A 26,190-nucleotide genomic window follows, 5' to 3' on the forward strand; every position below is an offset into this window, starting at 1 on the left:
CGTGAGACTCATATTTTAATTATGTAGTGTAAAATGTTAAAATTAGGATATTGGGACCGTTTAATGATTTATTCCATATTGTAACTCTCCATACTTTCCTATTCTTCCATTATTGTTATTTTATTTTTAGTTATTTATATCTCTGTATGACCGCCAAAATCAATTTGTGACTTACGGTACACACTGTGCACACCGATATTCCTGATTAATTTGTTTATTAAATTTAGTGTGTAAGTAAATTAGTATTAATAAAAACTAATGTAAATATTCGTTGTTAAAATGTTAGATTCTAATTTATATTAAAGTTCTTTATAATGTTCATGTTATTATTTGCAATAAATACTTTACTCATCTGTTCAAAGGTTGCTAATGGAGCCTATACTGATCATATAAGTAATATAAATAGTGAAGTTAGTAGAAGTGAAGATGCTCTTCATAATTATAATGAATTAGATATTTTAAATTTATTTAAAGATGATTCTGTGGCGTTTTCAGATGAATCAGTTCCTGAATTTCAACAGGAACAATCTGCAAGCTATGAAGCCAATAAAGTTCGTAAACACGACATTATTGGTGAATTAATTGATGATAAAAGTGAAATATATAAACCTTCCACTAAACTAAATGATTATATCGATTCCGAATATTCTGAAAGTAGAACAACTGAAAAGAGTAGAAAAATTCAAAACCCATTTTCAATTAAAAAAATTTTAGCAGAATACAAAAAGGATGAGATTAAGTTAATAAATGAATTCCACCTTGCGTTTGCGCTTTTGATAAGAAAGGGATTGAAGAAGTACTTTTTTAGGAAGTACAAACCAAGTAATATTAGATTGATGTTTGCAAAGAAATATTCACAGCTGTTTGGTGGTAGTACTAGTTCTGCGCTGCTTAAACTCAGAGATTTTGAAAGAAAACTTAGCCTCAAACACTCTGCAGCTAGAAAACTCTTTTCAAGTCAGCTTAAAATTTTGGAGTTTGCGTTGAAATCATATAAAGCAAATATTCATTTGGCTGAGAAATGGAGAAATCAACCCACATACGTAAATGAACCAATACTTGTTATAAACAAGGTTTCTTATGATAAAATCCGTTCATTATGTAAAAAAAAAAAAGGTATTGACATCATTTTAATTACAGCTTCCCCCGAGAATATTCCAAAAAAATTTGGCACACCCGATATAAACGAAAGTTATCTGAACATTCCAAAGCTATCTAATATAATACAATCAATACAGAATTCCTTTAATGGTATAGATGATGAGATTACTCCAACTTTTGGGACTACCGAGTGTAAATGGAGACATTCAAGAAGTAAATCTAAAAGTATCAGAAGTAGGCTTCTCTGTTTCCATAAGAAGAAAAGCCAATTTTTCCACATGCATTTTTATGATGTCAAAAATGTGTTCATTTTTTCAAAATTAATAAAGAGCACATTAAGACATAAACCTAATATAGACACTTTACCAACCAGACCTTTATTTTTGATACCCGTTTTGCTAGGAATTCCAGAAATAAATCAAAAAGGTACTATAATAGGATTAAATTCAATCAAAATCAGAAAAAATTCCAAGAAAAATAAGAAAAGAAAAAGCAAAAAAAAAAGAAGAAAATAATATTTATTGATATACACTACTCCGTTATAATTTAACTAGAATAAAATCTGTTTTAGTGTTGTTTTTATTTTAAATTCTATATTTATAAAATATGTATACATTTAATTGTGTGTAATTGAATTTCATTTATTTTAAGGTGTACACTGTGAGAAAAGAATTAGTGTGCTTAAAAATAGCAGTAAACTAATTATAAAATTGAACAAATATATGGTGAGACATAAGTAATAAAGTGTTAATGCAGAAGAATATTAAAAAATAGCATCTTAAATAATTCATTGATGTGCGTCATTTAAAATTAAAAACAAGTAAACCTTGTTATGTTTTTAACGAAAGTTTGGCTTCGAATTACAATCACTTTAATATTACATAAATTTATAACATGCAATGAAAATGAGGTGTTTGAGAGTATCTTAAATTCATATGTTGCTTCTTATGAGGATAAATTTTATCCATGTATACCACAAATAATAAGAATATTTGGTAGAAAGAAATTAATAACGAACTATTTCAACATAACTGAGACATCAATAGAAGAATTACAACTAAAACACTCAATTTTAGATGAATGCAAAAGTAGTTTGGAAAAAACAAAGGAATTTTCAGAAGATAAGACTGAATTTTTCATAAAAAAGAATGAAATAAAAACCATCAAAAATTCAAAAATTGAAGACTTTAACAACTTTCTGGACGAATTATATTATCTTTATAATGAATTTGGTTTGGAAAAAATACTTAGTATTTGTAAAGAGGTAAATCAAATTGGAACAAAGTTAGAAGAATATGTAAAAAACAATGGAATGAACATTAACGCTAGAAAACTAGAGAAAATGTGGAACAAGCTAATGGATTATATTGATAATTCAGAAGGTTACACTGAATTGTTAATAAAATTAAAGCGAGAAATACAATCAAGTATACTAAATCACTTTATTGTTAATGAAAAAAACAATTTTTTGAATATTGGCTCTAAAAACTTCAGTATGGAATTCAATACTTCTTTCTGGAAGGAACACATAAAATATTGGGAATTAATCAAATATTTTAACGAATACAGCAATTTACAGTTAGTTGTCATTTATAACCTTAATTTGATAAGAACAAAATTATTGTTATTGGTTTGGACAAAAAGAATAGAAGATATAATTCTAAAGATTTATGAATTAGCCAAAAACACAAAAATTTATAAATTATCACTTACATCATTGGAACATTTGTTTAAAGTAAAGGACAGGATTGATAACTTTCTCTATAATGAGTTATTCTACGATAAGCTGCAAGAAATATATCGTAGATTACTTTTGGATATAACATCTTGGATTAATTGGGGATTTTTAGTGGATGATTTACAATTTTTATATACTCATTTATTAGAAAGTGGTTTTGAAATGAGGAAATTATTAATAAATTATTCAAATTCTTTGAACATGTATTACGGTACTGAATTGGGAAAACAAATACATAATAAACACAACCTTAGTCACCAGAAAACTAAAATAATCAAATATTTAAGTTGGTGGAAGTCAAATAATAATTACGAGGCAAATAAATTTATTAAGAATGCATTCTATACTAAAAACGGACCGGAAATTTGGAATTCATTAAATGCGTACAATATCGATAGTACAAATAAAACAAATATTGTAGAAAATACAGATAATATAGTTGTTGAATCTAAGGATGGCAATCATTTTTACACTTCAGAAATTGTAAGTGATGTTTTTTCAGAATTGGAGATAGAATTAAGAAAAAATGATGATTTATTTAGTAAATATGAAATTTTTGTTAGCTCGATAGATAAGATTAAAGATGATTTTCAGTTGTTTTGTGATCAATCGAATATCTTTATTTTGGAGCTTCGGTTAGCCAAATTAAATTGCAAGTTATTATCATCAATTACAATTCAAGCTGGGAATTCGCTTTATGAAATCATTTCAAATTCAATATTGGGTATATCTAACAGTCATAAAAACGATAATAAATTGCAAAATACAAGACTTGCTGAATTAATTAGAGATATTGAATCCGTTAAGGACTCGATAGATAAAATAAGGGACGTAGAAGAAGACTCTGGAACAACGGATATTTTTGGTGAGACAATCTCTGACGAGGATTTTATATATGTTCCTGGGACAATAGGAAATTCAAAGCCAAACAGGGCAAGTAGTTCGGGATTAATAGCGCGTATCTCGGTAATAATTAGCATGCTACTTTTGGCAATAATCTTATACTTGTTCAAAATAGGATTCTTCTCTAGAAGATACATAGATCCGGAGGAGGAATTAGAGTATAACGAAAGATATTGTTCGAGAGCATCTCTAGAAAAGTTAGAATTTGAGTCAAGCAATGAAGACAAACACTCAATACTCGAAAGAAAGCCCTATAAATTCGACAGAAAATCGGGTAACATTATTTTAAAAATAAAATAACTATTTAAGTTAAATTTAGTTTTTTTTAATAAAAATTGTTTTAACTCTAGTGAAAAATCCCGAACTAAAATCTAGGTCTTATAGATGTAAAATGCGTTATTTGACCAGCACAAGTAGTTTGTTTTAAATAGATAAATACAAATACTCATGTTTACCAAATAACAACCTGAATATGTCTTACTTGAGTACTAACATAAGTTACTTCGGCTCTCAATACTCGATATAATTAAACAAGGAATTTAGAAAACAAGGCGCTCGAATGGACAAATGCGTTTGTGGGGGGAATGTGGTGAACTATTATTGAATTAACATGCGACGAAAAGCGAGAAAAATAACTTCTAGTTGTATGGGGACATGGGGAATACAATTAAATTAATAGAGCGAAGATGGATGTTATAGAAGCTGGCGATATAGTTGAAAGGCCATCTCCTGAGATCTTTCGCTCGAGCAGATGTTTCTCGGAGTCTGAGATTAAATTGATAGGTCAGATAAAACGTAATTTTCTGGACACAATAGGGTACATGGAATTCAGAAAGTTCAGTAGAAAACATCAAGGAGTTTTTAGAGATGTCGCGAGAGGTTGGACACTTGCATTTCTTCTACTTTACAGCTTCTTCTCAAATATTTTATTTTTTTCAACTTGTCCTAACTTGGGTGATATTGCAGATAGCGGTTCCTTCAACAAAGGCAGTAATTTGACAATACTCTGTGTGGAGATCTGTTTTTTGGTAATCACGTCTTTCTGGTTAATAGTAACTCAATTTCAGACTGGAGTTGTTTATTCATTTAGACTTAGTGTATTTTTTACAGGATTTTCCTTTTTGATTTTCATTTTGAGAACAACTTTGAGGACTCAAAATTTCCAGTTTATTTTTCAGAAGTGTGACTACAAATCATGGAATGGTGACATTGTTGTGTATGATTTCATTCCATTAATTTATCTTTCGCTTCAGTTCCTCATTGCACTAGTTTCATCCGTTTATTCTAGAATGAGACCTATTATTGCAGTTTTCTATTTCAAGCATCCTTGGTTTTTGAAATCATGGAAGTTTGTAAATGTTGAACCGGTAGAATTAAAGCTCTTATCATTTGGGAAAAGGTCAGATATGAACAGGCAGTTTCAAGGAAGTGAGTCTCCCAAGTCTCCAGAAGGAAATAATTCGAAGGATCCTGTTGGTAATGAATCAAATCTCGACGCAAGGATGTTTTGGAAGGTGGATGAAAATAATCAAAACATTAGACTTGCATCTGGATACTTTATTGAGATAAAAAGATTTAGCGTAAGAAGATATTTGAAAAAATTTAATCCATTTAGGCTCGATTTATTATTGACATTTAGAACAAGAAAGGATAGAGCAAGAAGGCCAAATTCTTTAGAAAACCATGGATATAGCATTACAAGTTGGTATTTAGGTGAGGTTAATGAAGAGGGAAGGCCACATGGATTTGGAAGATGGAGAGAAGACGATTATCACGGGGAAATACTCGTAGGATTTTGGAGAAACGGGCATCCTATCGGACCATTTAAAACAAGAGAATGTAGGTCTGGAAGCGGTTTTATTTGCCTTAAATTAGGATTTTGTCGCACTGAAGTAAATACGTCACCGAATATATATGGGTATGCAGACATTGAATGCAGTGTTTCTGGTCAATTTTTCAGAGGATTTCCAATATGCCACATTTATCCAGCCCCAACCACAGGAGTCCAAAGAAGTCCTTCTATTTTTGCAAGAATAGGAGCTAAAGGAAAGGCCGCTATTAATGACACTACTCAATTGAGTAAAGATGTTATTGGTGCAGTCTTTGGAAAAAGAAAATTGCCTTTTCTATCGGGTAAGAAAGACAAAGATTCAAAAAATAAAGATGGATTAAATGACAAGAATAATTGTGATAAAGATATTAAATTGGTAAGTGAGAACAATGAAACGGTTTCTGAGGACAAGAACCTTGAGGTTGAAATACCCCGGGTGAAAAAACGAAATGACTCAGTCATTAATAACATAAGGAATGAATTATCTAACATTGAAGATAGTAGTAGGGCGGATAGTGATGTGGGCCAACAAAGAGGCTTTTATGTCATTAGAAAGGTTCGCCAGAAACTGAAAAGGAATCAGAATAAACAAGAGAGAGAGCGTGACGTATCTTTATTGTGGCTATTTCAAAATTTGTCTCCTCACCTTCCTATGTTCACAATTCATCCAAAAAATGAGATCACAATTTTAGTTGACCCGGAAAGGGGTCTTTATATTGCTGGTTATTTCCCTGTTTCGGAAGTATTACAATATACAAAACAAACAGGTGCTAAAGTTGCTTTAAGTGAAGAATATCCGGATAATTTTCTGAATGAAAATAGTCTCAAGAGTCAGGTATTTAGTCCGAAGGAATCAGTAAGTGGATTGATACCATATAGTAGTTCATTTTCAAGTTCTTCGGTAGTTAGGGCTTCTCAATATCCATTGAATAGACAAGATAATAGGTATTTGGAGTCTGTTGAGGTTAGAGTCGTTGATAGATACAGGAATGATGTTCATCTTGGAGGTAGCAATGAGCAAACCAGTCAAGGAGTTGATACTATATATTATCCGGAGCTTGAGGTAAAGAATTGGGTACACAGTGATGGTTTACATGCTGCTGAAGCTCTTATTTTCATTCATGGATATAACAATACTATTGTAGATGCACTCAGACAAGTTGGACAAATGATTGCCTTTGGAAATTTCCCAGCTTACATCAAACCGATGGTCTTCTCGTGGCCATCTGGGAACTCTTTTCTGGAATATTTTATTGCAAGAAAAAATGCAGAAAGTCCGTTAACACATGATTCACTATGTCAACTAATAATTGGTTTAAGAAATAGGGGAATACGTCATGTCCACATTATGACACATTCAATGGGAACGCGTCTGTTTATTCAGTCCTTCCCAAAATTGCTGTCAGAAAATCTTCTAGAGCGTTGTGAATATCATGACCACAGATCAAGCATTTTACCTAACAATTATTATGAAATGAACCATTCAGAAGGTCAGTTAGGAGGTAGTCCTGTTCAAATGATCAATGAAAAGGTTCAAATAGTATCAATGACATTTTTGAACCCAGATTACTATTTAGATGATTTCATAAACAAGGCTTTTCCGATGTTAAGACAATACTGTAATTTAATAACAATGTATGGAGATAGTCAGGATGGGGCACTTAAATGGAGTGAAATAATACAGGGGAGGAAGTCACTGGGATGCAATGTTTTTGGGTTACATTACAATCCTGCAAGTGAAACTGAAAGAGTAAAAACTCAAATTAACGAGTTTGACAAATACAATAGTTCCGATATAGAACTTGTAAATATAGAAAACAGAGACAGGTTCGAATTGAACAGGATATATACAAGACAAGAGAATGCATTGTCACTTATTTATCCCTCTAGAGTGATAATAAGTGGGTACAATTCCCAAAGCCCCAGACAATGCTCACCTCATGCAAGCAATTCCGGAATTTTGGATTCTTCAAGTCCGTATGCAAACAAAAAAACTCCTGAACAAAGATTCAGTTACTTGGATATGGATGTGATAGATCAGAGCTTTATTGAACAGAATGTTGGTTCCATGCGCCACAACAATTGGAATCTAAATAGGGAAGTTATCGAGGATTTGAGAGAATTAGTGGTAAGTAGAAAAAGAGCTTATCAAAGGTCTACAAGACTGGACAAACGGGAGGGTAATGTATGGGTTTATAGACTTGCTCCTTCCTGTGTAACATCCATTTTTGACTGAAATATTTTTTAAATTATGAAACACGATTGTCCTGTCAATATTATCTACAAAAATGATGATTAGTTTTAATCTATGAGTTATTTGTTTTTACTTTTATTTTCATTTCTTTAATATTAGTTTGTTTCTTTTTTGCAATTCTTGGGGATCTATAAATTTATTGATCTATTTCCTTGGCGCCAGCGATCAAAAGAAAAAACATGATGCCTTTAGTAGGAAGGAAGAAGAGTTTTAGTTATAAAATGAAAACTTTCCTATTAGGATGGGTTTTTTTGGTATTTACAGTATGTGTGAAAAAATTTAGCGGTGTTTTTTGTACACATGGAAAAAGATACCATGAAGTTAAGAGAATTCCATCGATGTTACCACCTCGTGAGGAAAAACCAACATCAAATAGATATTTATACACATACCCTACTGACTATAGTGGCTATTATTTCACGAAATTAGAAGACAAAACTTATTGGAAAATTCTGGAGAAAGGGAAAGAACCCCTCCCGGTGGAGGCCTGGCAATGGGATAGAGGAAGCGAAAGGTGGGTATGGGGGCCATTAACTAAAGAAGATGGAACTCCATTGTTACCGGTGAGTCCAGAACTAGAAGCTCCAAGACCATATGTAGGTCCAGTTAGAATATATGGGCCAATCCAAGTAGACGATTTGCCAATTCCCCGTGTCTTAGATATTTTATGTAGACCATATGAGAGTTTAATAGGTATTAGAGCTTGGTTTCCTAATCCGGAAAGTAGAGGGAGGAAGGATCTAAGAGGAATTCAATTTTTGTGTTCTTCTGCACTTGATATAAGAGGCAGAAGGTCTAAGAGTTCAACTTGGAGCAAAATAATTGGAAGTTCTGGATCAAATCTAAAAAAGTATACAGTTCTAACACGCCCTCAGGACCCATTTGTAAAAATTAGGATTTTTGTCGAAACTTTGAACCCTATTAAACATCCTTCTCAGAGAGAAGTCATTATACCAACTTATAGAGGACCAAAACTAGCCTACATAGATAATGAAGATGAAATGCTTGAAAAGGGCCCAATATATCTAATTCGCAAGATGACATTAAGAACTAAAAATAATCATTTATCATTTTTAGGTAAAGCAAGTGGGGATCTTCCATCTGTAGTGGAGGAAGCTCCCACTGGTCACGAACTTGCAGGGTTTAGAGTTTTGATTTCAGGTTATCCCAGAGGTATTTGGAAAGGTTCTGAACTATCAACGTTAACCTATAGAAACTCAATGTCACTTGGTTTATTGTTTGCTAAAACCGAAGATATTCTATCAAGACCACAGGTAATTTATGGAAGAAGAGGGTATGACTTTCAGGATATTAAATGTGATGGAAAAGTTACTGGTTTACAAGGTTACTTTATGGGAAATAGGGGGTTAGTTGGACTTAAAGTAGAGTGTGATAGAGTATGGCAAAACGTTATAATTGGTATAACTGAGGGAGTTGATTACAAGGTTTTGGTTGGCCGTATGATTAGTGCAGTTACCTTACATTTATCTCCAGAAAAGTTTATACAAAGTCTTGTAATTTTCTCTACTAGTGGAAGGCAACAAATGCTGGGAAACGATTGGATTGTCCCAACAATTAAATCTACCAAGTCAGAAAACGGAGGACGGAGGATATTACAGGGTATATTTGCTGAATTAGATAAAACTGGTGCAATTTCAGGAATTGGGTTTCATTGGACAAGGCCTCCAAAAGCTGGTGAAGTTGGCGATAGAGAGGATCTAGGTTATATTGAGCACTCTGATTCACCTATTGAAGAGGATGGAAGTGTTTCTGATATTGGTTCTGGGAAAAGTGAACAAGAGTTGGTGCCAAAAAGCTCTTTCTATGGACGTGTAGCCAAAGGCTGTCCCATAAAAGAGACAAGGTGCCCTATGGGAGTACCCTTAACAGGTATTCGTTTGATACTGAGAAAAGGTGAATTAAAGCCAAAACCATTTAAAATGTTTTTGGTCTCACTTACAATTCAATGTGGTGAAGAGTTCTTTAAGCCAATAGGAAATCCTAATTTATTTGATAAAGAGAAATTAAGAACATATGATATTTTAGTGCACGAAGAAGATCCCATAGTAGATTTCAAGGTTTACCTAGGTGATTTGGGACTGCCTCATCTATTTGACATTAGATTTAAACATGACGTGCTGAGTAGGTTTGAATTATACGGTTTTAGATCGGCAATGATGATAAAAAGTGATAGAATAGGTGCCATTGCCCCATTATATAGAACAGCTACACCAATAGATATTCCACCGATAACTGCGAAAGATATTAGTATTAAATTGTTCGGAGCAGTTAGACCGGACTCAGACCCTGATGTAAACGTGTTGGAAACTTCCTGCCCACCAGGAATTCCAATTACAGCAGTTAGGATGTGGTTTGTAAGAAAGATGGAAAGTTCCATGGTATTTTCGAGGTTAATAGGTTTAAGAATTAGATGTGGTAGTAAGTGGAGGAAAACAAAGCTTGGTAGTAGTATGGGTGACAGATTCGAGGCAGAAATTGAATCTGGAGACTTTATTTCAAGAGCATTCGTTGAAAATCAAAATGAAAAACCTTTTTATACAAGTGGTGTAATGCTCGTCACACTAAACAATAGAAAGGCAGCTTTTGGAGAAACTGGTCCAAATATAATGAAAAATTTGGCATCTGGTGACATCGAAACCGAAATTTATGGTTTTATTGGGCAGGAGGGTGCCGAAGGACTAGTATCGATTGGATTTTTAGTTAGACAAGCACCCTCAAAGGATTATCCTGATTTCAAGAATATGGAGGCAATGCCATATGTTTTGGATGCTTCAAATATTTTCGGAAACAATAGCGAAACTGGAAATGAAGAAGAAAGACTTATGGAAAGAGGAGTGGTTGATTTCCGTCCTGGTGAAGAATGGTATGGCCGTCGTGGACTCATAGGATCTCACTCAGAGGAAACATTTTGTTCTCCTGGTAAAAGGTTGACGGGATTACTTGTTCATTCTTCGATGAAAGCACCTCAAAAAATAATAGGACTAACTTTGATTTGCGATGGAAATCCATTACCACCAGTGGGAAGTACTTTGGGGGACGTAGCTAGATATGAAATACCAACAAATGAACCAATTGAGAAAGTGGAGGTTGTTCTTAATGATGACCGTTCAATTAGTCACATAAAACTTTTCAATAGGAATCATATGAAGAAGAGGATGGGAAAGCTTCATGATAGGTATCTTTCTGGATTTGATGTAGAAATAAAAAGTGGCACAATAACTGCATTATCTGCCATATATACCAATTATGGTGATTCAGGACCGCCACCAAAAATAAGAGTATTGCCAGGATCTAATAAAATCGGAGGGGGAACTGCACCTTTAACCGATAGAAAGACTCCTTGGGGCCATGCAAATTCTGATGGTGACGTTTCTACTGATGACGAATACTCGTGTGAGGAAGGAACAAGATTAACTAAAATAACAATGGCTTATCAGGAGCAAAGTTCCAATGTCTATGCTCTTGTTGGATTAAGAATTAGTTGTAATGATGAGGATTACGAAGAAGTTGGTAATTGGGAATCAACTAACGAAGGTGGAATAATGGAGGAATCATTTGATTTGAATGATAACGAATATATTATTTCAATAGGTGGTACTCGTATAGAAGGAACGCAAAGTATTGGGAAACTGTACTTTGAGACTAACCTTTTGAGACAATTTGGTGAATGGCAACAATACTACGTTGAAGCACCAACCAGAGGATATGGATTGTATGGATTCGAACTTTTGTTTGAGAAAACTGGTGATTATTCAACGCCTATCGCTATGATTTTACCACTTTTCCGTTCAATATCGGATTCTGAAGGAACAGAAAAAGGTAAAAACGTGTCACCTTTCGAGTTGCCAGGGTCCCAACCTGAAACTTCTGAAGAAGTGGAAGAAAAAGAGAGAAAAGGATTACTAAACTCTCCAACACTCACAACTGACTGGATTGGATTGGAAGTAGATAACCTAGAAATTGATGGGATTTGGTGTAAGACCTCCAGACTAAAACTAGATGGAAGGATGACATGGGATGATTGGAGGAATTCAAGATTAACAGGTCTAAGAATTTATAATGACGGTGATCATATAAAAGGAATACAACTACAATGTGGAAATGCATGGTTAGAAGAAGCATATTTGGGATTGGTTGGTCCCAATTTTCACTTCGATGCAATCTCTGACTGCACAGAGAGTGATGCAGACTACATTGAGTCGGTTGATGTTGCCCTTGATTCAAGGGGAATACCCATTGGATTTAGGCTATCTAGCAGTGCAAAAAGACAGAAGAAGGCACTAATAAACAATGAATCCCTCGTTAATTGGCAATCAAACGCCCCCCAACTGGGCAGTTACTACGCGTCGGGGCTGCATGTCGAATTCGATCCTGACACAAATATCATTTTTAGAGTTAAAATAGTATATCGTCCAATTGTAAGTACACAGGATAGTGAAGAACAAGGGCTCATATTTTGACCCATATTAATTCTTATATACTATAATATTTGTGTTGTATTTATTGCCCGTAGTCAAAAAAGCGCTCCGACGCCGGGAATCGAACCCGGGTCGCATGGGTGAGAGCCATGTATCCTAGCCGACTAGACTACGTCGGAAACTACTGCGCAGGGCAGTTTTTCTTATAGATACTAGTTAGTTGTAAGTTTTGTGTCTTTTAGGCGGTATTTTTAGTGGCACTACCTACCTGCGGTAGAGGTAGTAGGCGGGTTAATTTAAGGGCCTATGTTGACAATAACTAAAAAATTGAATAATTTTGGGGATCAAAAAGGATTTATGTATTTAAGGTGTAGAGAAAAAAGAAACAAATTTGTAATAAATTTTTCTATAACTGTTTAATAGTTTGTTGTTACGTCCCCTACAAGGAATTTTGTATTGAAGTATCTAGTTTTTAAACAGTTTCTGGAGCATAATATATTCGAGAAGTTAACAATATTTTATGGATCCAAACTACCCTTTTAGTCGCACTATACATACAAGTTGAGGCTTATAATATTTTTGCAAGGTTTAGATCAATATTTTTGATTAATGGAACAGACCTCTATAGTTCCATATTATAATGTAAGGAATTATCCGGAATATGAGCAACTAGCTAGATACAATGGTCAGAATAAAAATGAATTGGACTTATACAATAGAAGCTATATGAAGAACAAAGGTTCAAAGGCTGCGCCATACGAAATTCCAGGTTGTCCGGTATTCAGTGTATTTGTTGCAACAGTAGTTGGAGTGTTATGGCTATTCTTTGCGCTTACACTACCTGCATATCACTATGCAAGAGTTGTATTCCCAATAGATAATTATGTCGATCTAAACTTTGGTTTATGGACAATTCATGTATCATCCAATTGTGATTCATTTGTTAGTTTTGATGCTAACAAGAAAATTTGTAGATTTATTGTTTCACACTTGGACAATCTAAGTCTTTCAGATGCAACAAATTTTGTGTGTAGCCTTGAGGCAGGGACACTACAACTCCTAAATTTGGGTTGTAATGAATTCCACCTACTCAGACAAGGCTCAGCTGTAATAATAATAATGTTTGTACTCACGATTATACTGTTATTCTTTGCATCAATATTTTTACTTTCGTTTTGGTTCTGTTATCGTACAAGACGTGCAAGACAGAGTATTTTCATGCTTCATTTTATTGCAGCGTTATCATGTGTTCTTGGCCTTGTCGGTTACCTACTTGTTGGTGGTCTAACAGTCCAACCATTTAGAGATTCTTCGATGTTTGGAATAGGAAGTGGTATCTTCGCTAGATTGTTCTTTGTGGATATATCCAGAACATTTGATTTATCTACAGGTTTTGCATTTGCTGCGTTTGGAATGATTTGGGTTATCCTATTGCCATTGTGGTCAGTATGTGCAATTCCTTCTGATATATGTGTGGATTCAATAGAACCCATTGAAGATTCAAATTTAGAAGAGGACGAGTTAAAGAAGCTTTTGAACTATCCATCAAATTGTCATAATCCAGATAACTATTATAATGGAGTGGTGCCTGAATATAACAATAATCAGTACTACTACAACCAAAGTTTGTATAATCGTCAATATCCACAAGCTTCAGTATATCCACAAAATCCTTACTATCAATACTATAGAGGGTATTGACCGAATGTTTAAAGGTATAATATTAAATGGTGATGCTATAAAATTTTTTTATTATTAAATTTATAACAATCTATTTTCTACGATTTTTCAGCCTCATCCATTTATATTTACTGATTACTTTTATTACCTGTTTTAGAGGTGAAAATTGATTTCCAAAAGGACTTCTGTAATGGATGTCTAGTAATTTCATAATTTGGATTAATCATAGAATTCTTTATAAATTCTCTGTTTTGTTCGAATTTAAATAATGTGGGCATTAATTCAACATCTCTTTTTGCATTTACAGTGACGTAGTTTATACTGTCGACTCCAATGGAACTTGTTATTAGAATAGTAGATAGCCTCAAAGTTTCATTTTGAACTTCTGAGGTCACATTCAATCTAATATATGCGTAGAATGAGACGTTTGTTTGCAAAAAGTTGATTTCTATACTACCTTGGCCTTTTATTAAGACTGGAAACTCCCTTGGTAAATTAAATATCGATATTGATTCAACATAGCTACCACCAGTTTTTATTCCAGTCAAATTATCTGCCTTTCTTTGATAATTGCTCCTTTTTTTATAAACTTTCTCTCCAAATGCTTCAGTAATATCATTGTTAGTTGCTTCTAGTAACAAAGGTAGTTTACTTATCTCGCTATTATGACCTATTTCTGGTGCGTTCTCATGCAATACAGTATTTATCAATATTAATTGTTTTTCATTAAAGATAAGCAAATACTTGGTTTCGTTATTAAATGTTATATTGTATATTATCAATGAATCACTTAAGCATTCTTTGACTGTGGTATAGTTTGTTGTAATATTTGTTCTATCTAAAGAATATGTTTCAACCATTTCTTCTAAATTCGTATTTATTTCGCTTTTGTAATTGCCTCTATCAGTTTTTTTTTGTGAACCCCTGTTACCTCCACTAATAAACCCTTCATTCGTATTATTTTTGTATGTTGTTTTGTTATTTAATGGTTTATTATTATTCGTGATATTAAACACCATTTCTTTGTTTAAGTAGCTTGAGGCTTCATTATCTGTACTCTTATTTTCTATTGATATTGCTGTTGTATTTGTATCATTTAGTTGTAAAGTTTTGTTAGTTACAACTGAATTATTATTTTCAACAATATTAAATCCTTCGATTGTTTTCATTTCGTTCTCATCTGAGTTTTCAGTTGGATTTATTATTTTTGAAATTGTGTTATTAGATGTATCGCTCTTTATATATGTCTGATCTGTCACTGAATAAGTGTTGTTACCTTTCTTACTTGTTCCGTTTGAACTACTTTCTGTTCCAGATGTTTCTTCAATTTCTAGTTTCGAATCTATAATATTGCCCTTTATAAATTCACTTTCCTCATAATGATCAAAATTTCTTCCCAAATATCGTCTTTTATCGTTATTGTTAACATCATTTTCATTCAATTTAATTACTCCGTCACTTAATATATAGTATTCAGTTTTAATGCTCAAAATTATTCCCAACTCCATAGTACTGACTATCTTTGCCATTTCCCCTATACATTCATCGCCCTTTTGTTTTAATTCACAAATTGAATTACTGACATTAGTTGTATCACTTTGGTCCGTATTCTCACCAACTATGTCATGTTTCTCTAATCTAATTCCTAAAGTATCATTTATAAGTATTATTTGTGTGATTAACAAAAAAATACTGTAGAAATTCATATTAACATCCGGGTAGAATTATATTTACCAAAAATTATTCTCAGTCAGAGACAAATTGAAATTCATGTCCTACATAAACGACGTATCTGTTGCTAATATTTTATTCCTTTCAATAAATTTTTATTTGCATGCAATTCTAAAATACAATAAAGGCATGAAATTTATAGATCTATTTAAAGTGCACGTACTCCCCTCTATTAAAAATAAATGTTCAATTCAATAAAAAGATATGTTTATCATAAGATTAATAAATAATTAATATTAAAACAATACAATATAAGATGAAAAAGAGGCTAAACATAAAAAGGAGACTCCTGCAGAGCAATCCTGACTAAAATAACAAATATTGTGATGTGTGAAAAAAATCAAACAGTTTTACGTTGTTGTTTGTTTTGATTTCATTTATAACAAAATAAAACTTCGTTTATCATTTAGGTGTAAACTGATTTCCCGCATTATTTCCGTATGATTTTTTTTAAATTCTTTTTTTTTCTAGAACGCATTCTGTGTGGGAATCCTTCTTTATTATTACCCTAAAAGCAAGTTTTGATTTTTTTGAAAATTATATAATTTTGGCTATAATTCTTTAAATTCGAGTTTGCTGTAAATATCTTCAATTCCTCAAGGTATTTATTTTTTTCGACAAAATTACTGGGTTGATTAATTTTGGAAAGTACAGTTTTACGTCTTGTCATATTTTTAATAGCATATTATTGTTTTTACCTGTTCAAATAACAAATTAAAATATAAGGATATCATTTTATATAATCAAAATGTTGAGTGGTAGAGAAGCAACTGATCACCTGTATTCTGTCCCATTAAAAGGTGGAAGAGTAGATAAAGACTCATCTCCTATTTACAGAAACCCTAATTATCCGAGTGGTGAATTGTCAAACATCGAAGGTTTAAATTCAAATAATTTGTGGGAATTTTTTTTGAATTCAGTAAAAAAATACAAAAATAATGACTGTCTTGGGGTAAGGCGTTTAAATGAAGATGGTAGTTTTGGTAAATATGTATTTAAGACCTATAATGAAGTAATGAAAATTTCATTGAATGTAGGGATTAATATCGCCAAGTTGAAGTTGTGTCCTGCTCAAAGATATGAAGATAATGACTATCAAAAGGAACTAAGTATAATGGGGATATTAAGTAAAAACAGGGAAGAATGGTATTTAATTGAGCATGCTTGTAATGCTTTTGGTATATGTTTGGCCCCATTATATGATACATTAGGCGATCAAAGCTTGAAGTACATATTAAATAAAACAAAGTTGAAAACTCTGTGTATTTCAGATGAAAGCATTGAGAAAATAATTTCCATGGTTGAAAATTCGCAAAGTGGATATTTAAATATTGAAAACATAATATGTTTTGATCCTATAAAACCTGAATTGAAAGAACGTTGTGACAAAATTGGTATTAATATCGTTCAATTCAGTGAACTAAAAAAAAAAGTATCAAGACAGGACATGGAAAATTACAAACCGAGAAATGCTTTACCAGATGAAATTTGTTCGATACATTTTACCTCTGGTACTACTGGATTTCCAAAGGGTGCCATGTTAACTCATAGATGTTTTATGGCTTGTGTAAAGAGTTGCTTTGAACAATTATTTTCGGTTAATGGAATTAGTCTCGGTACGGATGATGCTCATTTGTCTTACTTACCTTTAGCTCATATTTTTGAAAGGCTTATTATTATGAATGCATATCACCTAGGAATTCCAATCGGTATATTTAGTGGTAGTGTATCAAGGGTCATGAGTGATTCACAAGAACTGAAACCAACAATTCTTATTTGTGTCCCCCAGGTCCTTTCAAGGATTATTCATTCAATTGAAGAGAAAATGAGCGATTCTAACATTATTCTTAAAACTGTTTTTAATAGAGCACTTTCTCATAAAGAGCAAAATTTAAAGATGACAGGGAATCCCACTCACTGGCTATGGGATAAAATATTATTTAATAACACCAAAAAAATATTGGGTGGAAGACTAAAGGCTATAGTAAGTGGTGCAGCACCTTTAAGTATAGATGTTAATTATAAAATTCAGGCATTGTTTTGCTGCAAAATTATTGAAGGTTTTGGAATGTCAGAATGCATTGCAACACTATCAACTAGATTTTCCTCTAACACTCCAGGAACTGTTGGTGGACCTTTTGGTGATATTGAGGTCAAATTAACTTCGCTAGTTGAAATGGGATATGATGCCACAAAGAGGCCGAGAAGGGGGATCTTGAAAATAAGAGGGAATAGCGTTTTCAAGGGTTATTTTTGTGACCAGGAAAACACAAAAAATGCAATAGATCCGGATGGTTGGTTAGATACTGGTGATATTGCTGAAAAACTTCCAGATGGTTCTTTCCGTATTATTGACAGAAAAAAGGCTCTGTTTAAACTTGCACAAGGAGAATATATTTCTCCAGAAAAGATAGAAGGAATTTATCTTACCTCAACGCCGCTTGTACAACAAGTTTATGTTTACGGAAAGTCAACTGATCGATTTCTAGTAGCACTAGTTTTTCCGAACGAAGCATCAATTAAAAAATGGGGTGAAAACAACAATAAGCAGGGTTTGTCATTTGAAGAGCTGTGTCAATGTCCCGAACTGTATGATGAAGTGAGTTCAGCCTTTAGAAGGGTGGAAAACTCTTCAAAACTATTCGGCTTTGAAAAAATACACAAATTCAAAATTATTCCGAAAATAATGAACAGTGATAATGGGCTGCTCACGCCAACGATGAAAATAATTAGGAGCAGAGTTGATTCTGAATTTAAAGACTCATTGGATTATCTTAGATCTCAGTTATAAACAAAATAGTTTTTATTATTTCAAGAGTATGGTGTAAATTACTTTAAAAATTGAGTTTGTAATTCTAGATTTAGGGTGAAATGTACTTTTAGTATTTTAGAAACAGTAGGGTTTTTTAACTACAAAATTATTTTTAATGAAAAAAAAATCATCAGATCTAACTTTTAAAAACTTAATTGGTCTATTCCACAAATATACAATTTGTGTATTCTTCATACATCTTATAATGATGTTTCCCTGAAGAACCCGAGTCGTTCTTCTCAAATAAATTTTTAAGTTGATCCTGAAATACCTTTGCCGAATTAAAAGTAATTTCAAATTCATTATTTAACCTGTCTAATCCTCTGATTTTTTTGGCTATATTTTTTAAAGTTGACCTCATTGCAATTGGTATCTTTCTGATAGTTTCAAATGTTGAAGAAAACAAGTTGGTTTTTATTGTGCAATAAAAGAACTTATTATCGTATAATTTCAAAGGAAAATGGTTAAATAAGTGATCTGCCTCAATATTTAATATAATTGTCCTTTTTCTTGGAAGGAGAGATATTGCTAATGCATTTAGAGGTATCGGCCCACCCATTTCTGAAGCCGCGAACCCGAAATAGAACTTGTGTTTCCAATCGAAACTGCAAACTCTTCTTGAAAGTATCTTTTCTGTTTTATCCGATCTCAAACCCGTTAATTTTGTATTTCTATTGGGTCTCTCACATACATTCACGAACCTATCTATATTTTCAGAAACTTTTGAACACATTTTAGACTTTTTTGTTTCATCAAATTCCCATGCATCTATGTTTGATAGTAAAAATGTAATATCTGAATATGAAGGGTGTGATTCGGGTAGATTTATGAATAATGTCATAATATCATTAAAGAATTTACAAGACGACAAAAATATAAAGTATACTGGCTTTGGATTGGTAATATCGTAATTACACTGCGATTCTGCAAACCTTCCAGGAATATGTTCAGAAATTTTCTCACGAATTGTCTTTGAAATTTCATTTGCACTAGCATTCAGAGGAGCATTGTTAAGTACTGTATTAATAATATCTGGAAGATATTTTGAATTTACACCTTTCAATTTGTTAAATTCAGAACCTGGAAAGTCCACTGTTAGAGTGTCTGGTTGAGAACCTTTCATTTCTTGTTCTATTCTTTCATCAATACTCAAACCAAAAAATGGGACCACTGGAAAAACGATCATGTTATATTCATGATATTCCTCAATACACGACAATCTTACGTGGGAAGATGTGTCATCTATCAATATTGTAACTATCTCATCAATCTTACCTTTTTCTCTGTTTTTGAAAGGAAATCTAAAGTTTTTTTCGAGTTCAAAATTAGATATATTCATTAAAGATTGATCATAATACTCATTCTTCAGTGCATCGTCTGATGCGACAATATAATTTCTGAAGAGTTCAATGTCCTTTGCTTTCCAATAAAGCAAGTTCTTAAGAGGCCCCGGGCAATTTCTGAATCTATATTCCTCCCCCATATATGAAATAATGTTTTGTTCTTTTGCCTCAATTACCCTCTTGAAACTTTGATCTGTTGGAGAATCAGATTCATCAGCAAAATATCTATTATATATCCTCATAATATCCCAGCATGAATAACAGAGCTTCTTTAACGTTGAAGGTTGAAGTTTTTTTATCGTTTCAGCTCCAAAAGTGACAATATATTGTTCTAATATCCTTGGATCATGTTGTTTTCTCTCTTTCATTAGGAATAGTAAAGTCATTGCAAACGGATTATATTTTCCAACTCTTCCTACTACAGCACCTTTGTTCACGAGGTGAAAAATATCTAAAAGAGTTCTGTCCACATCCCACAAAAGCAACAGCCTGGACTTAACATTGTCATGATCCTCCAATTCAAAATCTCTCTCACTCATATAATTTACTATTTCAACATCATTAAAGGGGCCATTATCATCTAAATCACTCATCAAGTCAAATGTATCATTTTTCAAATTCATTTTGTCCTCATTTTCATTCGAAAAATGCCTAATTTTTTCAATGTCCTCAAGTTCCTCAGACGCCCTTTCGCTATAAAAATCCGAAAAGTCGTCTTTTTTATCCAATTTACTGTTCTTTATTGGCACATCATGTCTACCCTTATCAATTATTTTTACATCAAATAACTCCGAACTAGGTAAGAAGAATTGATCTATTGAACTAAGAAAATGTAACAAATGATCACAAATTCCCTCACATATAGTAACCGACAAGTCATTTATTGTCTCCACATATTTTTGGTCAGAACCAAATGAAGCAAATAAACATGAATCTATACAACAATCCTTAAAGTTCGAAATTCCTCTTGTACCACCTTGTCTGAGTATCTCTTCGTAGAATCTGATAATGTCGAAATCTTGAAGTTTGCTTCCTACTTCTAATCGATTATCCAACAAAAAATCCGATACTAAAAGAGCCAATATTCCCAATCTAAATGGCGCAGGTCTGGAAACCTTGTATATCTCAGGTTTATATGACAATGTATGATTAAAAGAAGTCATTTTTATTCCTTTAAATATCTCAAAGGAACTCCTTTCTGTATTTCTCTTCTCCATCGCAATTACAAGTGGAGTTAGTGTAGGAGCAAGGAGATAAAACGAATTGAAGACAAAAAACAAAAAGAATACCACAAACTCGTTGATATACATTTTGAATTTCTCTCCTCTCATCACCAGAAACAATTACAATATATTATTTTTCTCATAAAATTCTATTTTGAATTTATCAAAAATATTGAAAAAAAACTTTGTTGTAACTGTATTTAAATTACCAATTAATCATACACAGCCTCCTGTTTCAAGAGTGTTAAACCATACAAGAGAAACTCAAAGATACATATAAACATAAAATTATTCGTTATACCTGCACAATATAATCAGCTTATTTGCATTTACTTCTTAAACTCTGTTTGCCCTCTCCTCTTGAATTCTAGTGACTTTTTTTTTGCTATTTACATATAGATCATCTGGCGGCAAAAATAAGTTAAAAAAGGAAAAAAATCCGAATCAGTATAGATAAAATTGGTCATGTATTAAAATCATGTCGATTTATTATAGCTAGAGTAATCAACTAAAAAATTAACACCTTCACACAATGGCGGTATCATAGTATACACCATCATTAAGTGAGCACTTGATCTCTATTTCCATCGATTTCATACTCAATTCGCTATCATTCGAATTAGCAGAAATTGCAATAACTGTCTTGCTGGGGTTAATTATTCCACTTGTTGCACCAAATCCGAGGATCCCTATTAACGAAACCTCTATACTCATTGCAGAATCCCTATCAACAACAAGAGGGACTGACAATAATGTAGGCGGAATTGCTGTATCTCGTGAATATTTTTTAGTGGGATCATCAAAGAAACTTTGATTTTCGTTCGTGAATGAGGAGTCCCAATCAAATTGATCCATTAAAAATATATTGAATTCACCATTTGATGTAAATTTGCTGAATTCAATTATGGCATTAGCCGACGTTATTGTATTTAAACAAGGAATTTTTGAGAAATCGAATAATAAAAGTCCCACGCTATTTATGTTCACAACTGAAGTAGTGGATGACGAAGTCCACTTGCCCTTCTCTAGTTGACCAAACATTGTATTATTTACCACAGTTTCATGACTTCCCCCACTAATTTTTCCATTTGAAAGTGCAAGTCCTGGATTCCATGTTATCTCAACGAATGGAAGTGATAGAGTCAGATTTTTGTCATGAACATCTGACTTCGGTGTGACTAAAAATGAAATTAAACCAATATTAAATTCTCTTTGTGTTATTGCATCCGAAACTAACTTCAATACGTCTATTTTCGTTTGTCCTCCAACATTTAACTTAAAGTCAATACTTGAAATTGTTTCTAATTCACTTTTTTCGCTTATTGATAGAATTTCTATTGGTCTCACTAAATGAAGAGTATAGTCTATTGTTTCATAAATTGTAGTATCGCTCTCGTTGCTATTTCTTAAATTGTTTGCGGCCTCCATTTCATTTTGTATTACCTCGTTTGTATTTGTTGACTTGTCAATTAATGTAAAATTCATTCCAAGCAAACTTTGAGTTGTAATGAAAGGTATTGAAAACTGGGATACTAGTGCAGAATTTCCTGAAATGCTTTGTTGATTTGAAACAATATTTTCTACACTGAGCGAATCAAAATTTACAACTTTTCCGTTCTCATTTAAAAATACAGTACACATGGATGCAATGTTTGAATTCGAAAATGTTGTCGAATTAAGGTACTCCATGGACTGATATGTATTTGAAGGATCGTATTGATAAGTTAGCTTAGCCTTGTTTGATGTGAAAATTGCACCAATATAATCATCTGGTAGGTAAAGGGCAATATAAACATTACCTAAACTTAAATTAGAGACCCCATTAAAAAGCTTTGTTATATCAACTATTAAAGTTTTGACACCACCTTCAAGTGAGAATGGAACCTTGATAGTATTTAGAGGGTCTTCAAATGACTTTCTAAATTCACCATAACTTAACTTAGCAACTGAGAAGTTAGGTCTCAACAATGATATATATATATCTGTTGAAACATTTCCTTTGTCCTTAAAAACGGAGACGGGGATATAAATCTTTGCTCTCCTTATAGAAAACAAAACTCCTGCAAGAGAAAGTTGGAAACCAAAAATACCCATCGCTTTTGTAGTGCCTAATGAAGTTATTTGAACAAGACATTGACCATCCATAACTTTCGGACAATAATCGTTAAATCTGGATTTTTCTTCGCTATCTGGGTCAATAATGGACCTGCCAAACACGGAATATGATCTAGCTTGAATTAATTTGTTCTGTTGAATAGCTCTTTCACCAATACCTCCATAACTATAAAAAGGGATCGAATCAATATTAATATAAAATCTTGCAACAGAATAAACCTCATTTATGAAATTTAACTTCATCGATAAGGTTGAAGGTGAAACTAATATCGTAACTTTTTTAATATCGAATTCGTTTGGAAGAGATGAGAATAGTCCTACAATATCAACTGAGTAGAGTGTTTTCCCTGGAACAATACTAACTTCAACAGACAAGAAGGACGATCCTCTTAATACAGGCGTTGAACTTTCTTCTCTATATGAAAGTGTAACTAATCTAATACTTACTTTGCAATTGGATTCCGGATTTTCAACTTTAAAATTTACCACAAACTTATTAATTAGATTAATACTTTGAATTATTGATGTTTCAAATGTGTATATCGCAGATCCAAGTAAAATGTTTTCATCAGAAAGTGCTACCCTTATAGTCGAACTAGACGAAGAATTATAATATTTATAGTCCGTGGATAGTGGTATTTTATTGCACTCAAGATTTGGGCATATCTCTGGGCTGTACACAATTCCCTCATATTTTATACACCTAATAATAACTTCCTCAGATATGGAATTCAGTGGATTTAATGGAAATAATGATTTGATTGCCATAAAATTTGTTTGGTTTAACAAATCAAAAAATACATTATCGCCATTAAGAGAAAGATAATTTAGTGGATCCTCCCAAGAGTCAATTAGAGAATCATTTACATGTTCATTTGTTAATAAACTTGTAGGGTCGAAAAAATCGCTAAATCCATAGCTCACACCAACGATAGACGCAAAAAAGAATATAAAAGCAAAAAATGCATTCTCCATAATTAGTACTTTTTAATTTACTCTGTCAACAAATCCTAAATCACGGACAAAATCTATATTCCACTATTACTATTATTACTGTTTCACCAAGATCAACTTTCATATAATTGACACCAAAAAGCTACGTTCTCATTTGTTTTTAAAACATGCTGCCCGCCTTATTACTTATTATTTGAACCAAAATATCCATACACAACCCCACTAATCATACATAAGTCAACACAAGCAAAAAAAAATTGTTAATTTGTTTAGTAGTTCCTAATGAAAATGTGTTTTCTGTATAGTAGTTGTTCCTATTTAAATATTCACCTCTAACCCACATTATTAAAAGAAATTACAGCAGAGCATATCCCTTTTTCACTTATTTTAATTCTGTTCGAGTTCCACTAAAGGTGGCATTTCACGTTTTTCTATACCCTGAAACTAAAATAAAACAATTATACAGGAGAATCCAGGTTGATTCTTGAGTGGGTCACTGAAAACTGCGGTTTTTCAAGCATGCCCTAAGTTAATGTCTAAAAGCAGTGGAATTTCATAAATTCTGGCTACCTAAAAATTTAATATAAAGCAGTAAACACACAAAAAAAATCCTGTACAATAAAACTCTCAAAAGAAAACCTTCATTAATAATATGTTTGTGTTGTTAATTTTCGGTATGATCACATAAACCATTAAAACAAAATAAAAGTGGGGATAATAAGGAAAAAGTACGAGGGAAAGTTATTTGGACAAAAGAATTAAATAAGCGGTAACTTTTAATGTTCATCTAAATTGAAATATTGCACCAAGTAAAATTAAAGAAATAAGTAAAAAATAATGTCAAAAAATTTGCTTGTGTGTACAGAGCTGTTTGATACTCCGTTGAAATTTGGGGATTACGAGGTTACTGTTGATCAGAGTAGAGGTAAGATGTACTTTAAAATTTAGTTGCAACAAAAAATAAACTATTACTCCATAGGAAGTAGAAAAACACAAGAAGATCGGTTTTGTATTGGTACAAAGCTTATTGATGGCCATGAAGACATTTTTTTTTTAGGTGTTTTTGATGGAACAGTTGGTAAGTTTAGATCTATTATCAATTGACTGTAATAATCTTTTTTTTAGGCGACTTTGCATCAGATAATATTAAGGATATTATTATACCTGCAATGCTAAGTACCCAAATATGGTATGTAATTAACTCACTATCCATGATTGTTAATTAAAATTTTATTTTAGGAAACTCGTTGTGGAAAAAATCAATAAAGACGACCTAAAAATTACTGAAGAGTTAAGGGACTTGCTAAGGGACTTATTGATATCAACGTTCAAAACAGCAGATGATATCTTAATAGAAAGATGCAGAATTGAACAGAAACACTACTCCTCTTCAACAGGTGTAGTATTACTCTTTATCAAAAAAATACTGATAGTTGCCCATATAGGTGACTCTCGTTCAGCTGCATGTGTACATATTGATTCGGCGATACTTGGCCAATTTCTTACCTTCGACCACAAGCCTGATCAACCACTCGAATATCGTAGGATTATAGACAATGGTGGCACCGTGGAATATTTACAAAATCACAATAATAAGCCATTCATCAGAGGTGGTGATTTTACGAGGAGAAGGGCGAGGGGAGAAACCCCGATGCAACTCCAATATTCTAGGGCATTTGGAGGCAAGGACTTAAAACCTTATGGTCTTAGTTGCCTTCCTGATGTCACAATAATTGACCTAAATAGCAGTTATCACTCTTTTATAATCGCCTCTGACGGTGTTTGGGATGTTTTTTCTGCACAGAGGGCATGTGACCTAATAATGTACTCTATTGATCTCGGAATAAATCCTGCAAAATACCTCGTCGGCGCAGTTTTGAATGAAACACGAACAAAAAACTCAAATTGCGACAATTTAACAGCAATATGCATCTACTGCAAAAATAGAGCACAAAAACACTTTGATGGTTAATATACACAACGAAAAATATAGTTGTAGGAAGCATAATTTTTTTGAATTATAAAATCAACAACAAAATTATTCGGTAGTAGTAAACTTAAACATG

At 32.7% G+C, this 26,190-nt stretch overlaps 10 protein-coding genes across 10 annotated transcripts; 7 read left to right on the forward strand and 3 right to left on the reverse strand.

The window, feature by feature from the left end:
• Positions 1 to 314: 314 nt before the first annotated feature.
• FG379_001949 (uncharacterized protein) lies at positions 315 to 1,616 on the forward strand (the record flags this gene model as incomplete). The annotated part of the gene is made up of 1 exon (XM_067327552.1): positions 315 to 1,616. One exon carries the CDS (start codon positions 315 to 317, stop codon positions 1,614 to 1,616), a length of 1,302 nt encoding a protein of 433 aa, XP_067184597.1.
• Positions 1,617 to 1,933: 317 nt separating this feature from the next.
• Positions 1,934 to 4,042, forward strand: FG379_001950 (uncharacterized protein; the record flags this gene model as incomplete). The annotated part of the gene is made up of 1 exon (XM_067327553.1): positions 1,934 to 4,042. The coding sequence occupies one exon, from the start codon at positions 1,934 to 1,936 to the stop codon at positions 4,040 to 4,042; it is 2,109 nt and encodes a 702-aa protein (XP_067184598.1).
• Positions 4,043 to 4,428: 386 nt separating this feature from the next.
• On the forward strand, positions 4,429 to 7,809 carry FG379_001951 (uncharacterized protein; the record flags this gene model as incomplete). Its single annotated transcript, XM_067327554.1, has 1 exon — positions 4,429 to 7,809. One exon carries the CDS (start codon positions 4,429 to 4,431, stop codon positions 7,807 to 7,809), a length of 3,381 nt encoding a protein of 1,126 aa, XP_067184599.1.
• A 239-nt stretch (positions 7,810 to 8,048) lies between these two features.
• FG379_001952 (uncharacterized protein) lies at positions 8,049 to 12,308 on the forward strand (the record flags this gene model as incomplete). Its single annotated transcript, XM_067327555.1, has 1 exon — positions 8,049 to 12,308. The coding sequence occupies one exon, from the start codon at positions 8,049 to 8,051 to the stop codon at positions 12,306 to 12,308; it is 4,260 nt and encodes a 1,419-aa protein (XP_067184600.1).
• Positions 12,309 to 12,875: 567 nt separating this feature from the next.
• On the forward strand, positions 12,876 to 13,967 carry FG379_001953 (uncharacterized protein; the record flags this gene model as incomplete). The annotated part of the gene is made up of 1 exon (XM_067327556.1): positions 12,876 to 13,967. One exon carries the CDS (start codon positions 12,876 to 12,878, stop codon positions 13,965 to 13,967), a length of 1,092 nt encoding a protein of 363 aa, XP_067184601.1.
• A 198-nt stretch (positions 13,968 to 14,165) lies between these two features.
• On the reverse strand, positions 14,166 to 15,652 carry FG379_001954 (uncharacterized protein; the record flags this gene model as incomplete). Its single annotated transcript, XM_067327557.1, has 2 exons — positions 14,166 to 14,192; positions 14,252 to 15,652. The coding sequence occupies 2 exons, from the start codon at positions 15,650 to 15,652 to the stop codon at positions 14,166 to 14,168; spliced, it is 1,428 nt and encodes a 475-aa protein (XP_067184602.1).
• Positions 15,653 to 16,425: 773 nt separating this feature from the next.
• On the forward strand, positions 16,426 to 18,468 carry FG379_001955 (acyl- synthetase; the record flags this gene model as incomplete). The annotated part of the gene is made up of 1 exon (XM_067327558.1): positions 16,426 to 18,468. One exon carries the CDS (start codon positions 16,426 to 16,428, stop codon positions 18,466 to 18,468), a length of 2,043 nt encoding a protein of 680 aa, XP_067184603.1.
• A 181-nt stretch (positions 18,469 to 18,649) lies between these two features.
• On the reverse strand, positions 18,650 to 21,163 carry FG379_001956 (uncharacterized protein; the record flags this gene model as incomplete). The annotated part of the gene is made up of 1 exon (XM_067327559.1): positions 18,650 to 21,163. The coding sequence occupies one exon, from the start codon at positions 21,161 to 21,163 to the stop codon at positions 18,650 to 18,652; it is 2,514 nt and encodes an 837-aa protein (XP_067184604.1).
• A 417-nt stretch (positions 21,164 to 21,580) lies between these two features.
• FG379_001958 (uncharacterized protein) lies at positions 21,581 to 24,145 on the reverse strand (the record flags this gene model as incomplete). Its single annotated transcript, XM_067327561.1, has 1 exon — positions 21,581 to 24,145. One exon carries the CDS (start codon positions 24,143 to 24,145, stop codon positions 21,581 to 21,583), a length of 2,565 nt encoding a protein of 854 aa, XP_067184606.1.
• An 816-nt stretch (positions 24,146 to 24,961) lies between these two features.
• On the forward strand, positions 24,962 to 26,096 carry FG379_001959 (phosphatase 2C; the record flags this gene model as incomplete). Its single annotated transcript, XM_067327562.1, has 4 exons — positions 24,962 to 25,049; positions 25,104 to 25,202; positions 25,250 to 25,313; positions 25,364 to 26,096. The coding sequence occupies 4 exons, from the start codon at positions 24,962 to 24,964 to the stop codon at positions 26,094 to 26,096; spliced, it is 984 nt and encodes a 327-aa protein (XP_067184607.1).
• Between the last annotated feature and the right edge of the window lie 94 nt (positions 26,097 to 26,190).

The sequence above is a fragment of the Cryptosporidium bovis genome (genome assembly GCF_009768925.1).
Source record: "Cryptosporidium bovis isolate 45015 chromosome Unknown contig_28, whole genome shotgun sequence".
NCBI classification, from domain to species: Eukaryota; Apicomplexa; class Conoidasida; order Eucoccidiorida; family Cryptosporidiidae; genus Cryptosporidium; species Cryptosporidium bovis.